Source organism: Diadema antillarum, unplaced genomic scaffold (genome assembly GCF_040938485.1).
Source record: "Diadema antillarum isolate AM-2024a unplaced genomic scaffold, OU_Dant_1.0 seq00001456_RagTag, whole genome shotgun sequence".
Taxonomy (NCBI): domain Eukaryota; kingdom Metazoa; phylum Echinodermata; class Echinoidea; order Diadematoida; family Diadematidae; genus Diadema; species Diadema antillarum.
Genome location: NW_027272202.1, coordinates 14,138 through 32,959, shown reverse-complemented (window position 1 = coordinate 32,959; position 18,822 = coordinate 14,138). Strand labels below are relative to the sequence as shown.

Sequence of the window (18,822 nt, the reverse complement as noted above, 5' to 3'; positions counted from 1 at the left end):
ATGTATATACTATGTTCCATGAAGATACCTTGAACAATTTTCCAAGGTATGGAGAAAAAAAGAAGTTTTAATATTTTTACTTGACCTTTTGACCTTTGACCTTTGACCTCAAGACCCAAACTTTCACCAGAGAATCTTAATTGGGTAATACATGTATACACTAAGTTTCAAGAAAATATCTTCAGGCATTCAATAGATATGGTGGAAATAGTGAAATTCTATGTATTTGACCCTGACCTTTTGACCTTTGACCATTGACTTCATGACCGAAACTTTCACCAGAGAATCTTAATTGGGTAATACATGTATACACTAAGTTTCAAGAAAATATCTTCAGGCATTCAATAGATATGGTGGAAATTCTATGTATTTGACCCTGACACCTTTTGACCTTTGACCTTTGACCTCATGACCCAAACTTTCACCAGAGAATCTTAATTGGGTAATACATGTATACACTAAGTTTCAAGAAAATATCTTCAGGCATTCAATAGATATGGTGGAAATAGTGAAATTTCATGTATTTGACCTTGACCTTTTGACCTTTGACCTTGAGCATGTGCACCCAAAAGTTGATAGGCACAACTTCACCCCCTAATACACATACATGCCAAGTTTCATTAGGATACCTCAACAGGTTTTGATAGTTACCTTGTCCACAAAATTCATTACGGACGGACGGAAGGACGGACGGACGGACGGACAGACAACCTTACGGTGATATACTTGTGTGTCTACCCCTTTGTTCTCCATTTTGTTAAAATAGACACACAAGCAAAAATTTTAGCCACACAAGCCTGACGGAATAAAGGCCATCTATTGTGCACTATTGTTCTCCTAGTCACACAAGCATACTCTCGTTAGCACAGAAGGACGGACGGACGGACAACCCGAAAACATAATGCCTCCAGCACCACTTCATGGCGGAGGCATAAAAATTACAACAAACATAAATTATAATGTATTTCAACACACAAGTTACTGTTGTATTTTTACAAATCTTAATCAAACAAAAATAATAATAACCTGCATGTATTTTCTCACGGAGTCTATGTTTTGTTCATTTGTTTTTATGACAGGGACTACCATGTTATTTGCTGTAAAGCCAAATTAAAATTTCAAATGGGTGATTTTTATTTTTTGGTTATTCATAGAAAAATAACCCCATCAATTTTCTGATGAAGTTGATAATCAAAGATTCAGGACTGAATAAGGAATAGCCTCTATGTATTTTGAGCGTGGATAACACATTGGTACTTTGCAGTATTCATAACAAAATTGATATATGTAGAGAGCTGATAAGGAAATAATCTATGTTTCCATCTACTGGAAAAAAATACACATAGAAAAAAAATCTATGGTTGAGACCAATTTACATAATACATATGTATTATACATATGATACTGTTTAGTTTGATTTAACTTAATACATTTGAGTTCTAATTAAACAAAGGCCAACAATAAAAGCCTTTAATCAGCAAAATTGTTGTAAGGACTAAGCTCAGGATGGAGTTCAACATAACACGATTCTTTAAAACAAGGTTCCACTGCACTCCAGCAAATCAGCAAGTGTGTAGTTGAGCTGTGAAGAGTATACAATACAATCAACAAGTAAAGGCCACCACACACCATTCGACTTTTGGTCGCAAGACTGATTGACTTTGGATTTGAAATAAACAAGCATGTACGTTCCAGAGAGCCTTTCTGAGGCTACTAGTGTTGGGATTTATTTCGGATCCCAGGTGGTCAGTCATGCGACTGAAAGTCGAAAAGTGTGCAGTTGTCGTTATTTGTATTTCAACACGGCATTGTAAATAGCTTTTGAATTTGACATAAAAACACAAGATTAAACAACAAGAGACCCGCGGGTCTAGCGCTCACCTGAGTATCGCAAGTTCACCTTTCACGCAGTCACTAATCTAAATTATTCACAGCTCTACCAAAATTTGACCAGGCATTCTCAAGTAGAAGATGAAAATGTACAATAAGGGCCCAATTTTTTTTAAGATTCCTTAATTTGGGGGGATTGGGGCCCCCTGTGGCCCTCTGGGTGGGGCATGGTGCCCATTTTGATAAATTGAGATCCTGACCCCCTAGGGATGCTACCTGCCAAGTTTGATGAAAATCCATCTTGAGGTTTTCAGGAAGAAGATGAAAATGTACAATTCAGGCCCCCATTTGGACCCTCCCAACCAACCCCACCCCCCCCCCCCCACCCCCAAGAGGGGCACCCCTGGATCTCCTATGAACACACTTGAAACTACAGTCATTAATGTACTCACTCATAGTATTATCTCAGCTCTATAACTTCTGATTCTAGAGAAGATTTTTAAAGATTCCTTCATTTTGGGGGTTTGGGCCCCCTGGGTGGGGCATGGTGCCCATTTTAACAAATTGAGATCCTAACCCCCTAGGGATGCTATCTGCCAAGTTTGGTGAAAATGGGTCATGGGGTTCTCAAGACGAAGAAAAAAATGTACAATTTAGGCCCCATTAGGACCCCTCCTCACCCCCTCCCCTGGGTCCCAAGGGGGGCACCCCTGATTCTGCCATGAACAAACTTGAAACTACAGTCATCAATGTACTAACTCATAGTATTAAATTAGCTCTATCACTTCTGGTTCTAGAGAAGAAGATTTTTGCGGATTCCTTAATTTTGGGGGGTTTGGGCCCCCTGGGGGCCCCCTGGGTGGGGCATGGTGCCCATTTTAACAAATTGAGTTCCTAACCCCCTAGGGATGCTACCTGCCAAGTTTGGTGAAAATAGGTCATGGGGTTCTCAAGAAGATGAAAATGTACAATTTAGGCCCCATTAGAACCCCTCCCCACCCCCCTCCCCTGGGTCCCAAGGGGGGCAGCCCTGATTCTGCAATGAACAAACTTGAAACTACAGTCATCAATGTACTAACTCAGAGTATTAACTTAGCTCTATAACTTCTGGTTCTAGAGAAGAAGATTTTTACAGATTCCTTAATTTTGGGGGGTTTGGGCCCACCTGGGGCCCCCTGGGTGGGGCATGGTGCCCATTTTAACAAATTGATTTCCTAACCCCCTAGGGATGCTACCTGCCAAGTTTGATGAAAATCGGTCTTGGGGTTTTCAAGAAGAAGATGAAAATGTAAAAAGTTTACACACGACGCACGACGCATGACGGATGCCGGACGAAGGGCGATCGCAATAGCTCACTTGAGCCTTTGGCTCAGGTGAGCTAAAAATTAGGAACTTTAAAATCATTATCTTTGCTATGATGAACGCTTTTGAATACATTGTAGACAAGTCTCATTTTATCATTGTGATAGCATTTCGGTCAAAATTCACAGTTTGATGTTTCTTTACAGAATTCCTCATTATTCTAAGTTTTATGGGCAATTGTGTTAGAATTGTCAATTTTAGAATTGCTTGAAATGGGTCTCCTCAATTTCTTGGAGTCATTCATGACTCTACAGGTGAATTAATCAAATAGGCTCTTGACAATATCAGATCTTGCTGTATGCCGCTTTCAAAAAGGCTGCATAGGTCCATTTAGTGAATTCCTTCTTCTCCCTTGTGAGTCAGACCCTTAGGAGCCTTGTTCACGCATAACTTTTAGAAAAAACTGGCTGTTAGTTAGTTTCAAAGCCTTCCTGACGGACAGTTGCGAATCATGTTCAAAGTAAATGTTAATACCTGTCCACCCATCATATACTGTAGATGTTTGCCTCCATCTCCTTTCTGCGCTTCAAAAACATATTTCTCCAGATTAGACCTCAATCAGCAATACATTGAAGTTCACCTTTGATGGCATAGATCAGATCCTTCACATTACCACTACACTCAATCAGCAATACACTGGAGTTCAAGTTTAATGGCATAGATCAGATCTTTCATGTTACCACTACACTCAATCAGCAATACACTGGAGTTCAGGTCTGATGGCATAGATCAGATCATTCACATTACCACTACACTCAATCAGCAATACACTGGAGTTCAAGTTTGATGGCATAGATCAGATACTTCACGTTACCACTACACTCAATCAGCACTACACTGGAGTTCAAGTTTGATGGCATAGATCAGATCTTTCATGTTACCACTACACTCAATCAGCAATACACTGGAGTTCAGGTCTGATGGCATAGATCAGATCATTCACGTTACCACTACACTCAATCAGCAATACGCCGGAGTTAAAGTTTGATGGCATAGATCAGATCTTTCATGTTACCACTACACTCAATCAGCGATACTCTGGAGTTCAGGTTTGATGGCATAGATCAGATCCTTCAAGTTACCACTACACTCAATCAGCAATACACTGGAGTTCAAATTTGATGGCATAGATCAGATCTTTCACGTTACCACTACATTCAATCAGCACTACACTGGAGTTCAAGTTTGATGGCATAGATCAGATCTTTCAGGTTACCACTACACTCAATCAGCAATACACTGGAGTTCAAGCTTGATGGCATAGCTCAGATCCTTCCTGTTACCACTACACTCAATCAGCAATACACTGGAGTTCAAGTTTGATGGCATAGATTAGATCTTTCATGTTACCACTACACTCAATCAGCAATACACTAGAGTTCAGGTCTGATGGCGTAGATCAGATCATTCGAGTTACCACTACACTCAATCAGCAATACACTGGAGTTCAAGTTTGATGGTAAAGATCAGATCCTTCATGTTACCACTACACTCAATCAGCAATACACTGGAGTTCAAGTTTGATGGCATAGATCAGATCTTTCACGTTACCACTACACTCATTCATCACTACACTGGAGTTCAAGTTTGATGGCATAGATCAGATCTTTCATGTTACCACTACACTCAATCAGCAATACACTGGAGTTCAGGTCTGATGGCATAGATCAGATCCTTCAAGTTACCACTACACTCAATCAGCAATACACTGGAGTTCAGGCCTGATGGCATAGATCAGATCATTCGAGTTACCACTACACTCAATCAGCAATACACTGGAGTTCAGGTTTGATGGCATAGATCAGATCCTTCAAGTTACCACTACACTCAATCAGCACTACACTGGAGTTCAAGTTTGATGGTAAAGATCAGATCCTTCATGTTACCACTACACTCAATCAGCAATACACTGGAGTTCAAGTTTGATGGCATTTTAGATCAGATTCTTCACATTACTGCTACACTCAATCAGCAATACACTGGAGTTCAAGTTTGATGGTGAAGATCAGATCCTTCATGTTACCACTACACTCAATCAGCAATACACTGGAGTTCAAGTTTGATGGCATAGATAAGATCCTTCACATTACCACTACACTCAATCAGCAATACACTGGAGCTCCACTCCCCTAGCAATCCCCATGCACCAAAGATATACAAGAGCTTGGTAAGCTGGCTTTTACATGGTTCCTGAGGAATAGTGGTCCTCCAAAACTTCCACGGAGGTCATTAGTATTGTATCATACACATTGTACGTATACTCATCTCATCAAAAGATACTATACAGTACTTGTTTCTTTTGTCTCATTCTGCTCACCCTTTTTCCTATAAACAGTAACCACTTGAATGTTACTCAGCCATCTTCGCATAGATGGAACGGAAGGAAGGGTAAAAATTCCCTGGCAATACTCATAAGCACGGTGACTTTGGTGATAGAGTGATAATGCCAAAACCTTATCAGTAAGAGTCCAGCGTCTTCCTCTTGATCGTTTACGTCTTGCTGCATTTTTCAACTGTGAAGCGAAAAAAGACAGTGCTGGTCCTTCCAGATAATCCCCTGCTTGTTTGATAAGATCAGATACTTTGGGGCGCTTTTCAGCTTTCTTTCTCGTTGATTGCTCTGATGTTTTTGCCTTTTTTTTCTTGATAGAAGAGGTACGTTGTCGTTCTTTCTTTTGGGGTCTGCAGTAATTTCCACGAGGTGTTTGAGTAGTGCGAGAGCGAGTGAGAGGTTTACTCTTTGATTGTTTGGAAAGGCAGTATAAATGGTCATGTCCAAATGAATTAGTGTCCTTCTCAACTGTAGCTGTAAAAACGAAAAGCAGGAATATATATGTATTAAAGCATGATTCAATGATATTCTAACAAAACCATATTATAATCATAATTTGATGTTGTTATTCCAATAATTAAATTCAATCACGGAATCAATTACTAAATGTTCAAAAACTGAAGGTCAACTTTGTCACATTACCTGACTCGCAAAATTCGTGAAAACAAAAAACCTCATGGAATATTCGGCGTTTATAGTACTGCATATGCCTAATATTTTGCAAGGTTTTTTTTTTTTTTTGCGAATTTCGCGAGTCAGGTGCTATTCGTGAAATTACAGACACGCAAAGATATTGACTCTGATCCCAATGTGGATGTGACGTACACGTGTACATTTCTCCGTTCAGTACAAAACTTCCTGATCGCAAATCTAACAACTCACGAAAACATCCAAAATTCCTGATTCGCGAAAATTTAGACTCACAAAATATATGGCGTATACAGTAGTTACATAGATCAGATAACTTAAGATTACTATAATCAAATATTTCATTCAAATGGTATATGAAACCCATTAGAGGCAATGATTGAGTGTGCTCAAGGTAAACAAAATGAAAAAAGGAGGATACAAAAAATACATTTAAAATGAGAAAGATTTAAAAAAAAATAAATGCCAATGTTCAATTGAATTTGATTTGAACAGGATAGAAATGCTTTTCCATGATATACCTGTACAAGTGATCACATGTCATGGGATTTCTTTCCTCTCACAATTCTACAAGAAGAAAATGACATGATATAGATCTATTAAATATGTACACTTCCTTCTTCCCACGGAGGTAAATACATTCTATTAATGCAAAATAGATTTACCTGTTTGCTTGTTGGTATCATCAAATACAGACTGCGAGGTTTCGGTTTCCCTGCTGAGTAAATTGTGTGGAGTAGCACTCTCTGGAGGACTTGGTTTATAGATGGCTGGAACATCATGCCAAATCAGCTGATCCTCGGTCTGTGTGTTTGAGAGCTGGCCTGATTTGAAATGTTCAGAATGTACAGGAAACAGAAGTCACATTCAAAATATAAAAGGAATATATCTAATGCATGTTACATTCAATGAACGAGGATTGTGAACAAAGTAAAATAAGCTAAGAAAGGAGAGTTAGGAGAGTACCAATGTGGATTGAGTGAAAGCAGCACCATTAGTGGAACACATCAGTGAAGGCTTGAGGAAAATCAGACAATTGATACAAAAGTTATGAATTTTAAAGTTTTGGTGCTGTAATGACTGGATAAGGAGACTACTAGAGAACATGATGTCATGTGTGGACAATAACATAAAGAAAATATCATAAAGGGAAATCCACAAAAAAAAAAATCATGAATGTTACACATTCCATCAACTTGAGCCTGACATTTGCTAAGGATAGCAATTATTCCCTCAGCTTTCTGAAAGCAGTTAGTCAAGAGCTAAAAGAAGCTGTAAAAAAATGCACAAATACAGCTGTAGTGAACGATCATGGTTGCAATGGTACATGATTTTGCATGAGGTGAAAGATAAAGGTACTCAACTCAACAAGACAAAGCCGAGTTGACTGGTGTACCTCCCTTTCATTCAGTGTAAAATCATGTTCCATAGCACAAGTAAAGACTACACTATTTGTTGTATACAACACCAGTGTTCAAGCGTTGCAGGCAGTAAAAATAGACACATGGCTCTCTACCAATGAGACTGCAGGATTCTCTTGACCCCACAATGAAACCTTTACCTGAATGTCACATAACGAGCAATCAACCAATCGGAGAGTTACATTCTTTGTAGGTGTTGTATAAAACAAATTATTAATGTTAAATCAAATCCAATTTGAACTGGATATTCAATTCTGAATTGAATTTGATTTGAACTGGATAGAGGTACTTTTCCATGATTTGTTTTCTAAACCCCATTGATAAAAGGAGTTGAAAAGATAAGTATTGTGAACGGACAGTCAGTGCATGTGTGTCTATTCCAAGTTGCAGATGTACAATCATACATTGTTGGTATGAGATGAGTAGGGTAGGGGCACAGGAAATAGAACCAACATACCTACATTAGTGACTTTTCCAGCATTGAATGGAGAGAAAGACGTGTAGGAACTTCCAGCCTTTCATCATTCTTATGAAAATGATTGTCTTGTACACTTTCTTCTCACAAAAGAGGTACTGTAAATACAAATTTATCAATGCAAGCTGGCTTACTGCTTTGCTACTTGGCATCATTTGACACAGACGATGAGGGGTTCTGCCTCCCTTTCATGTGACATTCATGGACTAACACTCATTGCAGGAATTTTCCATGATTTATATTGCAGAAGTGATAATGTTAAGGGATTTCTATTCTCTCATAGTTCAAAGTACATGCCATATATGATATGTATGATGTATGATGTATGATATGTACACTTGTTTCTTACAAGGGAGGTAAATAATCTATTAATGCAAATGGCCTTACCTGATAATTTAATACAGGTTGTGGAGTTTTTTTTTAAATCTTCAATTTGAGTGATCTGCCTAAATTTACATTCTTTGGAGGATTGGGTACACATGTTCTAATGTGGTTTGAAGAGCATCACTATTGAATCCATTCTCAGTTTGCATACTGGAGAAATTGCCTGGTTCTACGTGTTCAGAATAGAGTTGACCAAAAAAAACATATTTTAGAACACAAATTTTCCTATGAAATGCTTTTAGATGATTCATCTGTAGAAGTTATAAGATATCAATGCAATTGCTATCTTTTCACAATTCAAGTATAAATAAATGTCGATCTACTTACATCTGCTTCTTACAAGGGAAGAAAATACATTAGAGCAGACTTGTGTAAATGCAAATGGCTTACCTTCTTGCGTATTTGTATCTTTCAATACAGCTTGAGGGGTTTCTGAGCTCCCTTTGACTAACGAGCGTGGATTACCCCTCTTTGGAGGATTGGTTGTTTTAAAGATAGTTGGAACGGCATTCCAATTTAGACGATTCTTGGTCTTCTTGTTGGAGAACTGGCTTGTTTCGAAGTGTTCAGAACACAGTCGGCAGTTGTTTGAGAGGTACAATGGAGTGTCATCAAACTTGATTAACAGATCTTTGCGGCCAGTATTCTGGATCCACTTCCGACTTCTGAATACAAATTGAAAGAAGGAAGACTTAAATCACGGTGCTTGTTCCTACTCACACTCATTTTCTCAAAATGTCAGGGAACCAACATTGTCACATAGAAAAAAAAATGCTCCGAGACATACATCTGTATTGACTAGTAATGAATACTATCATTTCAATTTCAAGAACATGAAGTGACCCAGGGGCATTGCACTCACGTAAGCACCGCAAGTTCATGTTTCACATAAAAGCAGGTTTGCAGGCTTTCCATTTTGTACATGAGCAGAAACAAGGCAATCTGGGCCCCGTTTTATCAAAAGATAAAATCGATTTTAAATTTCCTTACCACACAAGCTGCCATAGACTTACAGTTGAAATCAACTTTAAAATCAATTTTAACTCTTCATAAAACAGGGCCCAGTACTAACAACCATGTCCAGTTTTGACTTCACTGAGATAAGTTTTGATGTACCAGTAATGATTATTCATATAAATACGTGTGATGTAATCTTTATGAATGAGGATTGTCAGCACATCCACCTGAGAGCCATAAAGGCCCAAATTCACAAAGGTGGTACAATGGACAAAAAACATGGAGCGCCAAGTGTCGCATGGAATATTTTGTTACAAAATCAGTAATTTCATCAATGAAATGATTATTTTGTAACAAAATGGCAACATTTTGTAACTAAATGAACATTTCGTCCATGAAATAATAATTTCATTAACGAAACAGTCATTTTGTCGACGAAATGACCAATTTCGTAACGAAATATTCCGTGCAACACTTGGCGCGCCATGGTTTTTGTCCATGGTTTAAACCATGGTTTCATTTGTACCACCTTTATGAATTCAGGCCAAAGTGTTTATCGAAGGTCATTTGCACAAATGGGCCCCACAGTGGTGTCTATCACAGACTTTTGTCTGTCTCTGAAAGAGAACCACAAAAGCAAAAAAAAAATAAATAAATAAAAAAATAAAAAATCTGTCTAAGTAGCCACATAAAGTGTGCTTCTACTTCATCTCTGCCTCCTTCAATCCTGGAAATTTTTGCAGATCATGAGATTGTGAACCATCATGGTACAAAGTAGTAAATGTGTATTTTGGGGACTGGACTGTACTACTGTAAAACATGATATATTTGCGACATGAAATTCATGCTGACGGCCTCTTCTGTGGCATGAAATTTTTGCGAATGCCACTGCCGTGCAATGCATACGGTGTAGACAAGAACTTTTGGGGGCATTTTATTTTCGCGAATCTTAAAAAATGCATGCGAACATTCCTCGTTTTACAGTATATAAAGTGCCATGAATATGGTGATAGATGAATTCTACAACTTAGGTGTGAGTAAATATGTAGAGTTTTTTTTTTTTTTCTTTTTAATTTAAATGATAAGTGTTGTGCACTCAGATTTATTCAGAATTTTTGGTCAATCTGAAATGTGGAGAAAATTTACTAAGACTTGGGGAAGGGGCACAGAGGGGGAGGGGAGGGTTAAGCAAGAGAGATTTTTGCTAATAATGATCTTGTGCACACTTTGTTGAGTGAAATCATGTCCACATAAAGTCAAGGTGCTTTACTACTTCACCCTGCTTAGACCAGTCCTGGAATATGAAAGCATAATCTGGGATCCCTTCATCCAGGCAAACATCATGAAGCTGGAAATGATTCAGAGAAGGTATGCAAGCTTCGTCTGCAATGACCATCACAGAACAAGCAGTGTCACAGCCATGCTTCAAAAACTTCAATGGCCATCCCTGCAAGAAAGAAGAGCGCAGGCAAAGGTCGCAATGATGTTCTGCATCAATTGTAAAGAACTCCATGATATCATTCCCTGCGGCAGTTCTGAGTTCATCTTTACCTCAGCAAAGAGGGGCCATGACCAGAAACTTCATGTATCATTTGCAAGAACACTTCTTCCTAGATGCAACCAGGCTTTGAAACTCATTACCCCAGGCCACCATCTCCTCTACCTCTCTGTCAATCTTCCTAAGTACATGTATAAGAGAGAGGTACTCAAGATCCAGCTCTTAACCACTATCAAGACACAGATGCCTGTTTGTTTGTTTATTAGCTGCACATGTACATACTGACATAGTTCAATAGTAACGTTTGACTTTTCATAATCCAGACACTGTACATATGCCTGCACAGCACAACATACAACGGTGGCCTGTTCTAAAATCTTAGTGAAGAAGAAGAACCCGAAGAAGCCTTTTCAAGACGATATTTAAAAATTATAGTCTAGATCACCTAGATTGCTACTTGATAAGAGGTTGAAAGGAAGAGGCGTCATGCACATATTCACACAATTTTTCTTCTTTTTTATTTCCGCCTTTAAAATCTCTGGTCCAGACTCCAAACCTTGTGTGGGTGGGGGGTGGGGAAGTCCCCCTTCCTCTACCACCCCCCAACTTGCCTTGCCATTGGCTATGCCGCGCCGGTGCACTAACCGCGGTTAGGCTGGGTTCACATAGGAGTATACTATTCAGGTATACAGTGCACATTTTCTAGGACACGCGTACAGTGCACTCCCGTTACAACGAACACGGTTATAACGAAATTTCATTATAACGAAGTAAATCTTCTGGTCCCAAAATTATCACCATTAAAGTCTATGGTACAAAATTCCCTTATAACGAACACGGTTATAGCGAAATTTCCGTTATAACGAAGTCTTTTCCGAGTGCCATGACAAAGAAAACCAAAAGAAATGTGCTCTGTTATAACGAAATGTGAATTGCTTTCAAAAATACGTAGCGGAACAAGCATTTATAGCGTCTCTGCATGGGTGAAACGCTTCACACCACTGTGTGTTCGCTCCTTGTGTCACACACAGTTTCTGAGGGGAACTTGCATTTATTATTGTAATACAGTTATCCCATCACATTTCACATAGCTTTGCAGTGTATGATGAGTATTCAGCAAACATAATATGATACGTGGTTCCTTGTTTTCTTTATATAATGTATTTGTTCGGTTATAACGAAATTTCGTTATAACGAAAGAAAACTGCCGGTCCCGAGCATTTCGTTATAATGGGAGTGCACTGTATAGCTTGAATCGCACAATAGGATTTCCTAATATCTGGTCACATAAAAGGGCACTATTCAAAAATGCTGTATAGCTGTGTATAGTATATAGTATAGTGGGAATCGTGCTTGTTCGATTTTCGTGCAGTGTATACCATCCTGTTCAGGTGTAGCAGCTGGTGTTCTGAATGTGTGCTTTGGTTAAATATGGTAAGTTACAAATTATAATAGGATTTCTTGGTACTCATTTTATTGGAATAACTTGATTACTTAATTATTCTTATAATAGGTTGAAAAAAAGGTGGAAATAGATTTAATCCAAGAAAATATTATTTACAAAATGATTTCTTTATTATTTCACTTTTGCTATGAGTTCACAGAGCTGGGATGGGGGAGTAGAATTAAGCTACCCCCCCCCCCCCCATAAAAAAAAAATTACATTGATCATCAAAGCAAAAATAAGAATAAATGATACATATTTGAAATGTTAAAATAAATATTTGGAAACATAACTACAGTATTTCCAGTCACATTCACCCTTCCCCTGCCCCTGCCCCATTCCCACCCTCCCCCCCCCCAAAAAAAAAAAAAAACCACAAAATTTTAGTTTTTTAGTGTGTAAAATCATATGGCTCAAATAACCCCATCTCGATCGACTGACTGAACAAACCCCATCAAAACATTCATTAGAAGTTGTTTAAGAAGTTCAATAATTTGAAGAGGTGATTTTTCTGCTTTAAGTTAGTCCAAAACAAGTTTATTTTCCAATATCAAAAAGTTATGTAGAATTTCTTTTTCTTTTTTATTTAACAGAAATTAACTTTAGGTAGGTACCAAAAGAATATTAAAGGACAAGTTCACCTTCATAGACATGTGGGTTGAGTGAAAGCAGCAATATTAGTAGGACACATCAATGAGAGATTAAGGAAAATTGGGCAATCCGTTCAAAAGTTATGAATTTTCAAAGTTTCTGCTCAGTCATGGCTGGATGAGAAGACTACAATAGCTTGTGATGTCATATGAGTACAACTATATAAAGAAAGAAAAAAAGAAAATTCAAGATATTCTCAATTTTCTCACATAATAAAAGAACACTCGACTTCTCTCTTTCAGAAGTCGGGGGGAATAATATTACCCCTAACAGAAGTCAGTAACAAGTCGGAGAAATGTGCACTTTATTCAAAAAGTCAAGTTTTGTGAAATTCTCTTTTTATTTTCCTGATATCGTTGTAAGCATGTGAAATCATACGAGTGTAGCAGTCTTCTCCTCCAGCAGTGATTGCACAGATATTTTAAAAATTCACAACTTTTGAATGGATTGTTAGATTTTCCCCAAACTTTCACTGATGTGTTCTACTAATATTGTTGCCTTCACTCAATCCAAATGTATGAAGGTGAACTCGTCCTATAAAGTAGGACACGCATGCTACTGAGTACCTTATGTGACCCACCATGCCCGTTTATAGAATGGGTAGCGAGAATCCTGCAATCTCATTGGTCAAGAGCTTTGTGTTTGTTTATACTGGCCACACACTAAATCACCGTGGTAAACATGTTTATCGCGCACTTGTAGCAAGAGTACACACACTTGTAACTAAGGTTCGCCCATCAAGCAAGCGTTTGCGCACTTAGTACGAGATGCCTATTAGCTAAAACAACCATGCATCAGTATACAAATGACGCACAGGTCCGAGTGCGTCAGTCGGAATTGTGTGCATAAGGTAACTATGGAATGCTTAACCCACGAGGCGAAGCCGAGTGGGTTTAGGCTAAATTCCATAGTTACCACATGCACACTATATTCCGACTGACGCACGAGAAGACATGTGCGTCATCTGATTTATAGAATGGGTAATTTTCTTGCCCAAAACCCATTTTTCTATCGTGTTACCAGATGACAAAATTACTGGATGCATTTCCATTTGGCTTGCCGTAAACGAGCGTGCATCAGTTTTTACTGGACGCATGGCCAACCCGAGTGCGCGAACGCTTGGTTAGTGCGCGAACCTTTGTTACAAGAACGCATACTCTTGCTACAAGTGCGCGATAACATGTTTACCACTGTGACTCAGCGTGCAGCCAGTAAAAAGCAACACATAGCTCTTGACCAATCAGATCGCAGGATTCTCGCTACCCATTCTATAATATTTACTGATGCATGGTTGGCCATGCATCCAGTAAAAACTGATGCATGGTTTTCGGGCTCTCGTCTACGGCAAGCCAAAACGCCCAAAAGGAAATGCATCCAGTAAATTTGTAATCATTCATTCACAATATTACAAAGTTAAATTTAGCGCTTGAACAACTTACTAGTACTTTAGTGAAGAAACGTAAGTGTACCGATATAGTGTAGTGATTATATGGAGCATTTGGCTTGCCATACGTTCGTGCGGTCATTTTTCAAATGAAGGCGGCGATGAATTGGGGAGCGCTGCAAAGAAGTGGAGGAAACAACCAGAAAACAGGAGGAAACAGTGGAAGAGGTGAGTCAAAATGTTAACTGATTAATCCTGTATATATTTTTTCCAGATTGGTTTGAAAACCAAGCTGGAAAAAATAATAAATATTAATATAAAAAATCATTTTTATGCGGGGGGAACTGGGTCGAAGTGGCGTTTCAGCCAGAACGGTGGAAACCGTCGCAATGGCGTACCAGTATGTATCAATGGTGTCTGTCTAAGATTAAAGAAGCGAAAAACTGACCCAGCAAATGTCATTATCATAAATGAGAAGTTTTTTTGTGGAATTTACAGACTTGTCGGTCAAATGACTATATGAGGCCTGAGGCAGGGGCGAGGAGAACGTCCAGCTCAAGCGTCGTCTCAAGCGTCCACGCTGCAAATCTAGCGTTAAAGCTCCCTGACCCTGAGGTATTACTATTAGCATGCAGGGTCGAGGTGAGTAGCCCGACTGGGCTGTGTATAAGAACTTCTAACAGCTGTTTAGTGTTAGTTAAAGTGAAAACTAAGTTTCGGTAAGTGCTTGAGAACCCGTCTAGCACCATTTCATTTTTGCTTGCAATATATCGAAAGAGTCCACTAAGAAACTTACCTGGCTGACGCGGTTTGCCGGAATGATGAGTCGGTTTGGAGTATTTTGAGAAAAATAATAATAGTAGGAAAACCGACTTTTATTCCAGAAGGCTCCAGACTAACTCGATCTCGGGAAAAATTCGACCCTACTTCAGACAATACACACGCAGTAAGTGATCGCCACATTCTACTGGCCACTGCATAATGAGGCCTAACTGAATGGACAGGAAAGTGCGTGCTAACGTAATCCTGTACAAAACAAAACAAAAATGACAGCGCGCGGTCCTCAGTTGTGAGACGCGCGGTCTTTGGAGTTTTTGTTGTTGTTTATCAAGCGCCTTTGATTGTTTTAGAGGTGCTTGATAGGCGCACACTAATTTTGCATGCGCGCAAAAGAGGTTTTTGATGCGCGCGTTGTAACAACTCGGACCATTACTGCGAGTAGCCAGAACACGAAGCGCTAGTTTATACAGGCCGCTCCCCTAGGACAACACTGTACAATCAGAGGGACAACCATTACAACTCATCCCGCCGTCAAAGCGAAGCCGAGTTATCCCCGAGTCCGAGTCTAGCCTGACCCCGTTCGGGTAAGTTCTGAGACTGAACGTTTTTGGTTAATATTTCCCATTTTCGTCGTTACCCATCGAATATCTTGTTATTACAGCGTCATTCCGCACATTTCCTAGGCATACGTTCACATTTTTGGAGCAAAATTTGACAACTTTTGCAGGCGTACCAGAACTTTGTTTGGGCTTTAATAGGAGGTGAGCTGAGAGACGACCTCCCTGTGAGCTGTTGTTATAACGGAATACACATAGAACAGTTAATTTACACAGCGATTGACCATGCAATGTTGACCGGGTAAAGATCGGTCTGGATCTGGATGTTTACGATCTGGATGTTTACGATGCAGGGCCCTACTGGGCATAACGCATCGGATGAGAGAGGGCGCAGAGGTGATTAGAAAGTTCTATCAATGGCCTTTTTGAATGAGGCGATTGATGGCGAGTTAATAGTGGCGTCACTCAGGTGGTTCCACTCGATGACAGTAGACGGGAAGAATGAGTTTCTGAATTGTTCTGTTTGTGCTCTTATTTGATTAAAGCACTTACTGTTATTTGTCACTTGTCTGTCCAAGATATTTACAGTATCGCAGTTTGTGAATTGCTTAACACGGATACGTCGTCTAAGTTTTTTAGGTTGAGCAAAGGTTTGAATTGGGAGAGCTGGCACCAGCCCCCCGACCACTTTGAAGAAGAGGGTGAGCTTGAGATTCCTTCTTTCCTTCAGGCTTGGGAGACAAAGTTCAGCCAGCTTGTTTGTGATAAAGCCGTCATCTCTGGACATGTAATCCCCTGTTATGAATCGGACAGCTCTTCGTTGGACACTTTCAAGTCTGTTTATGTCCTTTTGTAGATATGGGTCCCAGGCAGTGGCACCGTACTCGAGGAGTGATCTAACGAGTGAAGTATAGGCAGTTCGCTTAACGTTGGCAGGGCAGAAGTAGAGGTTTCTCCGAAGGAGGGATAGAACCCAATTTGCCTTTTGCGTGGTCTTTGCGACATGCTTCTCCCACTTCAGGTCGTCAGAGATAGTGACTCCTAGGTAACGGATGTCGTGAACGTGCTGCAGGATATGGCTGTTGAGTTGATAGAAGTAGGATGATTTACTGCAGACACTCATAGTATAGCACTTCTCTGCGTTGAAGCACATACCCCATTTATGTGCCCAAGAGACCAGGGCTGTCAGGTCGTTTTGAAGGATGAGGTGGTCTCCCTGGTTCCTGATCTGACGGTAAAGGAGACAGTCGTCTGCGAACAGCCTTATTTGCGACCTCACTGTGTCTGGTAGGTCGTTGATGTAGCAAAGGAACAATAAGGGCCCGAGTACTGTTCCCTGGGGTACACCTGAATCAACATGTGCATCGTGGGAGCTCTCTCCGTCTATGACGACTCTCATACAGCGTTTTGTTAAGAAATTTCTAAGCCATGAGTGGGTGGGGCCAGTGATTCCAATGGATGTAAGTTTATGTAGGAGATTTTCGTGGGGGACCTTATCGAAAGCCTTCGAAAGGTCCAGCACTATGATGTCTGATTGCTTCCTTTGGTCGTTTGCATGCAACAAGTCATGGAGGGCAGTGATCAACTGGGTTTCGGTGGAGTATCCAGATCTAAAACCGTGATTCAGGTGAGTTAGGATGTTGTTTTCTTCTAAATAATCAAGGAGGTGTTTACGTTCCAGGAGTTTACATGTGACTGATGTTTTAGAGATGGGACGGTAGTTTGCCGACTGGTGGACATCCCCGGTCTTGAAAACTGGTGTCACGTTGGCCTGCAACCAGTCAGTAGGTAGTACCCCAGTGTCCAGGGAGAGCTGGAATATCTCACTCAAAGCTGGCGCAAGTTCGGTGGCACACTGCTTCAGGATAATGTTAGGGATGTTATCCGGTCCACAAGCTTTATGGATGTTGATGTTCTGTAATAGCTTGAGAACTCCATCAGCTGTGATCTGCAGAGGAGGGAGGGAGCAATTGTAGCTTTTTTCAATGCTGGGCATACGATTGGTCTGGTCCCTTGTGAACACAGATGTAAACTGCTGCAGGAGGGTGGTTGCTTTGGTCCTGCTGTCCTTCACAAGGTTTCCTTCCAGCATGAGGGGAGGAACTCCATTCCTGTCTTTCCTTTCGGCCTGTGTATCTTGTCGTCAGGTATATGACCCAGGGAGACTAGATCACTACTACGTCTGGCTTCATGGAATCCCCTCCCATATAAAAGTCTAAAAGTGACAGACGGAGTTTTTCGTCTAGAATCTAGCTAGCTTAGTAGCTATCTAACAGCAGCGATATGCCAGCCCGACCGGACCCCGCGCCCGCACCAGTGGCGAGAGTATCGCGTAGCTGCGTAGCGACCCAGCAGGGCTGTGTGCACACTGTCAACTAGCCCCGGAGGCGCCCCGGAGACCGCGCCGCCGGCGTGTGGCGGCTGTCGCAGTTAACTGTCAACCTAACCTTTAATATTAGGATTAACCAGCAATCACTCACCTTTCGGGGTCCCTAGGAAATCTGAAAAATGACAAATCTGGCCGCTTGTTTTGACGATTTCTGCAGTGGATTGCCGAACAATAAGCGGTACTCTTCGAAGAAGCTTTCTTTGACGGGGATGACGCCATGGCTCCGAGCTTATCGAAAATTAACACAACGAACACACGGAATGAGATTTGCTTCCTAAAATGGCGTCGGACGGCCCCGCGCCACTTATGCATGCTATCTGCAACCTGCTGCATGCACACCACTATGGAAGCAGGAGCCCGTCAAAAACACGGATATACGTCGCGTCGCAGTTTGAATTAGTTGTCCTGGGGGGCATTTCATGAAGCATTTTGGTCGGATATTTTTCTGACAAACTGTTACAAGCTAGTGAAATCCTTGCATCTGATTGGCTGAGAGCCCAATTTGTCCGACAACTTGTCGGACAAAATGCTTCATGAAATGCCCCCCTGAGGTGACCTCCCCCACCCAAGCACAATAGGCCTGGGTATTGTTTTTCATTTTGCTTGTCAGCTGAAAAAGCAAAACAAAACAAAAAACGGGGAAGTTGCAGCAGGAAGTTGCGCTGAACTCCCCCACCCCATAGCCACGTTAAGAAAAAAACAAAGAAAGA

The 18,822-nt window shown here is 40.5% G+C and overlaps 1 protein-coding gene across 1 annotated transcript; it reads right to left on the bottom strand.

Annotated features, from left to right (window-relative positions):
• Positions 1-4,615: 4,615 nt before the first annotated feature.
• LOC139709666 (uncharacterized) lies at positions 4,616-18,331 on the bottom strand. The gene is made up of 4 exons (XM_071621626.1): positions 18,204-18,331; positions 8,843-9,117; positions 6,838-6,996; positions 4,616-5,998 (listed from the first exon to the last, which is right to left on the bottom strand). Exons 1-4 carry the CDS (start codon positions 18,329-18,331, stop codon positions 5,472-5,474), a joined length of 1,089 nt encoding a protein of 362 aa, XP_071477727.1. The 3' UTR covers positions 4,616-5,471.
• Between the last annotated feature and the right edge of the window lie 491 nt (positions 18,332-18,822).

Bases quoted from the DNA above. Each gene is read 5' to 3' on its own strand.
- LOC139709666 (XM_071621626.1), bottom strand. From the start codon at position 18,331: ATGGCGTCATCCCCGTCAAAGAAAGCTTCTTCGAAGAGTACCGCTTAT. The intron at 6,997-8,842 runs GTAAGCCATTTG...ATTTCAAATCAG, and splicing joins AGATACAAATACGCAAGAAG to GCCAGCTCTCAAACACACAG. The intron at 5,999-6,837 runs GTAAATCTATTT...TCGTTTTTACAG, and splicing joins TGATACCAACAAGCAAACAG to CTACAGTTGAGAAGGACACT.